Here is a 5,817-nt window from a genome sequence, read left to right as displayed (position 1 = left end):
AGAGAAGGTGGGAGAGGGAGAGAAGAAGAAGGAGGGGGAGGAGGAGAAGGAGGAGTAGGAGGAGAAGGAGGAGGAGGAGGAGGAGGGGGAGGAGGAGGAGAAGAAGAAGAAGGAAGAAGGAAGAAGGGAGGAGGAGAAGGAGAAGAAGGAGAAGGAGAAGGAGAAGGAGAAAAGAAGAAGAAAGAAGAAGAAGAGGAGGAGGAGGAGCTATCAACATAGATGATACTTGAGGAAATTAACAACGGAGTCCAAGACAGAACCATGAGGGGCATCCATACTTTGAGGAAACCTGGCTTTAAACAAGAGATTGAGGAGTGGTCAGACCCACAGAAAGAGAATCAGGAGAGAGGAGTGATATGAAAGCTAAAGGAGGTGACATATCCTGAAGAATATGTCAAAAATTGTGTTTTGTAAATTAATTGCTATTGCATCAGTTTTGGCAGTAAGCATTTATTATTAATAAATATTATATATCTCAGTTAACAGGAGCAGGAAAAAGCCCCAGAAGACCCATGCTGTCTCTCAGAAAGACAACACGTAGTATCAAGGAGAGTTCAGAAGACCTACAAAACCTACACTGTCCTAAGAGGGAGAGCTTGTGGCCTCTTCCAATGTTTATCCTTTTTTGATAGAGGTGAGTCATCATACGTTGATCAAAGCTGGGTGGGGGGCAGCTAGATGGCACAGTGGATAGAGCACCAGCCCTGGATTCAGGAGGACCTGAGTTCAAATCTGGCCTCAGACACTTGACACTTACTAGCTGTGTGACCCTGGGCAAGTCACTTAACCCTCATTGCCCCCCCTTCCCCAACAAAAACAAACAAAAAAAAAGCTAATTGGTTAGCATCATTCAATTCCATTGGTGGACATGATTTGAGGGTGATCTAAATTAAAATGAACCCTACAAATGACTTCAGGGAGAAGACTTTCACTCCAGTTGCCTAAGGCAAAGTCCATTATCTAGGTGTGGTCCTTCACTGAGCTAGACAAGAATCTATTCCATTTCTTTTATTATTTATTTATTTTTTTTAGTGAGGCAATTGGGGTTAAGTGACTTGCCCAGGGTCACACAGCTAGTAAGTGTTAAGTGTCTGAGGCCGGATTTGAACTCAGGTCCTCCTGACTCCAGGGCCGGTGCTCTATCCACTGTGCCACCTAGCTGCCCCTTATTCCATTTCTTTTGTTCCCTTGGGTTTGTATTAGGCAAGATCAGAACTTTCTGGAGTTGAGGGGGGAAGGGGAGAGGGGAGAAAGGACTGAGCAACTGATCTCTGGGTCCCCCCAAGAAATCCATTATTAATACTTATTTTCTCACACTTTTCTTAGAGAAAGAAACAAATGAAGAAACAGGTAAAGATAAGCAGAAATTTTGAGGTATAAAATATGGGAAATGAGGGAACTCATGACAAATGGATGTTTTTAGTTTAAGAACTCTTTCCATGAGTCCCAGAGAGACGACCATTGCCAAAGGTAGAATTCTTTATACACCTTTCTATTGTATATACACCGCTATACACAGAGTGGCATTGTGGATAGAGTGCTGGTCTTGGAGTCAGGAACACTTTGGTTCAAATCCCTCTGAAATTTACTTCTGGTGAGACTTTGGACAAGTCACTTAACTTTTCTCTGAGCCTCAGTTTCCTCATGGGTAAAATTGGGACAATACTTGTACCTACTTCACAAGGCTGTGAGAATTCACTTTTTTTTTTTTTTTTGTGGGGCAGTGAGGGTTAAGTGACTTGCCCAGGGTCGCACAGCTAGTAAGTGTCAACTGTCTGAGTCCGGATTTGAACTCAGGTCCTCCTGAATCCAGGGCCAGTGCTTTATCCACTGTGCCACCTAGCTGCCCCAAGGCTGTGAGAATTGAATGAGGATTACAATGTATATAAAAGTTCTTTGTAAAATTCAGAGCACTAGATAATATGTCAGTTATTATTACTACTACTAATAACAATAAAAGAAAATTCTATAAAGCATACCATACACCAAGCAGAAGGGCTGAGGTAAGATGTAAGTTATGATCTAGTGGCTTCAATGATACCAGGGAGGCCATGAATTTGCCTCACAATTACTTGGGTATTTGCCTCTCCAGGTAATTTTTTTAAACCCCCCCATTAATTTAGCCAATAACATTACAGCACACAGGGACTCAAATGACCCATATATGAGTGACTTCTGATGTCACAATGGGGCCTGGCAGTACTACCTTAAGCCAGGGTTGTCTAGAAACCAAACCAGAAGTTCAGGAGGATCTGCAAAGAAGGATGTGGAAGAAAGAAAGAAAGAGAAGCCACCATCAGCCTAAGATCAAAGCAGCTGAAGGAGTTTCTGGTACAGCACAATATGCGGAGCTGAATTCGCCTCAGGATCCTTCAGCACCCAAATCCATTCAAGTCACAGAACTCCAGAGTAACCTAGTATTTGAAGAAATTAGCCGTCGGGTCAAAGAGGTGGGCAGCCAACTGGTCAAGAAGGTCAATGCTATATTTCAGCTGGACATTACTAAAGATGGAAAGATCATCGTACAGTGGACGGTGGACCTGAAGAATGGATCTGGGGAAGTATACTCAGGATCAGCAAGGAGCCCGGCTGACACAGTGTTTACTATTCCAGACCACATTTTTATGGAGCTGGTGCTGGGCAAAACCAATCCTCAAAGGGCTTTCTTTGCTGGCAAGCTGAAAGTGAGTGGCAAGGTGATGCTGGGACAGAAGCTGGAGAAGATTTTCAAAGACTGTGCTAAATTCTAAAAGAGGAAAAAAAAGACCAAGGGAGTAATCAAGACCATCTCTTAAATTTCCTAATCGCACAGAAATAGTGCTCGAACTGAAGATTAAAAAAAAAAATCCAATATTTTTACTCAAATTCTTCCTATTCGAGTTTTGATCTGCTGATGTGTAATTTGCCACGAGTGTGTTCCTAGTGCAGTAAACTGTCTTGGAGTGAATGGCCTTAAATCTTGGTCTCTTTTTCCATTCCGCTGTCACAACTAAATTACTCTCAGTGGCATAAAATTTGGATTTTGTATGTTTTTTTTTTAAAAAAACATACATTTTTGTATGGAAATAGCTAATAATAATGATACAAATTAATATTCCAATTATTTCCTGAAAATTTGTGCTTAAAATTAATTTTTTTAAAGTCTGATGATCTTTTGTGGGAAAGAAGTCTTAGAAAAATTGCTGAATGCCTGGGGTTTGACTTGGTAGTTTTTGATCCTATCAGAGGTAGTTTAGAGCTAAAGAGGATTCCCTCACATTCATTTTTAGCATGTGAGAAGGGGAAAATTATTTCTCTTTAATACAAGACAAATTCTGGCCTAGTTAATGCAGGTTCCAAAGTAGACAAGTTTACAACCAGGAGGAAATTTAGGCAGTAGAACATCATTTTTATCATGGGTTCATGGTTAAGAAGGGCTATCTATCACAAGGTCAAGAAAGACTCCTTGCCTTCACTAGTGACTTCATCTAAACCATTTTGAACAGGTGAGAAAACTGTGTTCCTTTTTTTAAAACTTCCAAACAGGTTCCATGGGTTGTGTTTCAGCCCCGTCAGCAATTATTTTTACGTCTGATATAACACCCCTTATGATGCATAGTTCTTACTTGTGAAGATTGGGAATAGTTTGTCACCTTCTGCGGAATCCCTTTAGGTTTCCATATATGAGTGTGAATACTGCTATATTTACCCTATTAGAAACCCAGAAGTGATCTCTGGGGTCTATATTCATGAATATCTGTCCTTAGAGAACATATAATGTGTATGTTAAACATATAATATGTGTGTTCCATACATTGTACATGAACACACCTACATCGTAGTTCTGGTGCTCAGATTCATTTACACTTCAGTAGTAAAGGGATTGCTCAGCCTTCTTTCACCCAGGCAGGATAAACCCTGTGCTCCACAATCTCTCAAATCTCCCAGGTCTTGTTTTCTAATCCCCTCCTGTGTGAGGGGGTAGCCATCCTCTGAATCCTCCCTTAAATTCTCAATCTGCATAAATAAACTCATATTTCCTTAAAAAAAAAAAAAGTCCTGTGTTTCAGAGCAAACTGATCAGGACAACCTAAATGGCATTTTCCCATCTGTGAAATGGAGAGTGCTCAGGTAAAAGGTGGAAATAATAGGCTGGAGAGAACGTGGGAAAATGCTAGAGTAAATCCAGGATGACAGGCATCCCTCCACGATATCGTGTGGGCTCTGACTACCGCAGTAAAGTGAATATTGCAGTAAAGCAAGTCTCACCCATTTTGAGGTTTCCCAGAGCATGTAAAAGTTATGTTAATGTTATACTGTAGTTTATTAAGTGTGCAGGAGTATATGTCTAAAAAATGTAGGAGTCTTAATTAAGAGATGCTTTATTGCTAAATAACCATCACCTGAGTCTTCAGGGAGCCATAATCTTTTTGCTGGTGGAGGGTTTTGCCTTGATATGGATGGTTGCTGACTGATGAGGCTGGTGATTGCCAAAGGTTGGGGTGACTGTGCTGATTTCTTAAAATAAGATAACAATGAAATTTGCCACATAGATTGACTTTTCCTTTCACTTGGACAGTGAGAGACCTTCATAGCCTAATTTCAATATCGTTATGTCTCAGAGAACAGGGAGGCTTGAGGAGAGGGAAAGAGATGGGGGAATGGTCGGTAGAGCAGTCAGAACACACACAGCATTTATCGATTAAATGTGTGTCCATCTTATGTGGGTGTAGTTTGTGGTGCCTCCAAACAGTTACAATAGTAACATTAAGGATCCCAGATCCCAGATCATCATAACAGATGTAATATTAAGGAAAAAGTTTGAAATATTGTGAGAATCACTAACTTGTAACACAGACATCATGAGAGCACATGCTGTTGGGAAAATGGCATTGATAGACTTGTCCAACACAGGGTTGCCAACAAGCCTTCAATTTGTAAAAAACAAAAATAACAAAAACAAAAAACATGCAGTATCAACAAAGTACAATAAAGTATCGTCCTATGCCTGTATGTAAGTACACACTGCAGAGTTTCTAAGACTCTACAATATACCTCTAGAAGGCAAAAATATGAAAGATGATCTAGCCCCAGGGCTAAGCTATGCACCTGAAGGCATACTGGTGTCTGAGATCTTCTTAGGGCCAGGGTGAGAGGGGCTGGGAGATTAAAGCACCATTGAGAGTATTTACCTCGGCATCAACTACATGTCTGAGACCTGGAGAAAAGGGGCGATATAAGCGGTGAAATGGAGACAAAAAGATGATTGGTCCTGAGCAGGGTGAAATTGAATAATCAATCTCCAGAATCTTATGGGCTGTTGTCTAGGAAATGAGGTTACCTCATAAACGGGGTGGGGCTGCCCCCAAGGACAATGAGTCATTTGCCCAAAGACTTCTGTGGGTAACTGTACTTTTCAGCAAGACCAAAGAGAGTTGGCCTCTCCACTGATCTGTAACTTTCTTTATAATCTTATTTATTCAAATATTCCTTACATTTACACTGGGACAGGCCCAGTGAAAAATGTTAACCCTCTGCCCTCCAATGCAGTGTGGGAGGCAGTGCAGCTCAGGTGGAGGTGCCATTGAACTTGGCATCCTTGGACCTCAACTTGAATCCCCAATCTAAATCTCTTCTCTGGACCTCAGTTTCCTGATCTCTTATATGAGAAGACTGGATTAAATGACCATAAGGTCCCTTCCAGCTCTAGAGCTAAGGTCCTAGGATTCTATAAGCAAATCTTCATTGGAAGAGGGGCCCTTTTCTTGAATTAGGTCCTTGGCAACACATAGGGGCTCTGGGTAGTAGTCATGACCAAATAAGCAGAAGCCAAGGCTG

General features: G+C 41.3%; 1 protein-coding gene across 1 annotated transcript; it reads left to right on the top strand.

Annotated features, from left to right (window-relative positions):
• Positions 1–2,264: 2,264 nt before the first annotated feature.
• Positions 2,265–2,750, top strand: SCP2D1 (SCP2 sterol binding domain containing 1). Its single transcript, XM_043981552.1, has one exon. It carries the CDS (start codon positions 2,265–2,267, stop codon positions 2,748–2,750), a length of 486 nt encoding a protein of 161 aa, XP_043837487.1.
• Positions 2,751–5,817: the final 3,067 nt, after the last annotated feature.

Source organism: Dromiciops gliroides, chromosome 2 (genome assembly GCF_019393635.1).
Source record: "Dromiciops gliroides isolate mDroGli1 chromosome 2, mDroGli1.pri, whole genome shotgun sequence".
NCBI lineage: Eukaryota > Metazoa > Chordata > Mammalia > Microbiotheria > Microbiotheriidae > Dromiciops > Dromiciops gliroides.
Note: the sequence above shows the minus strand (reverse complement) of the source record. Positions and strands in the feature narration are given on the sequence as shown.

Bases quoted from the DNA above. Each gene is read 5' to 3' on its own strand.
- SCP2D1 (XM_043981552.1), top strand. From the start codon at position 2,265: ATGTGGAAGAAAGAAAGAAAGAGAAGCCACCATCAGCCTAAGATCAAA.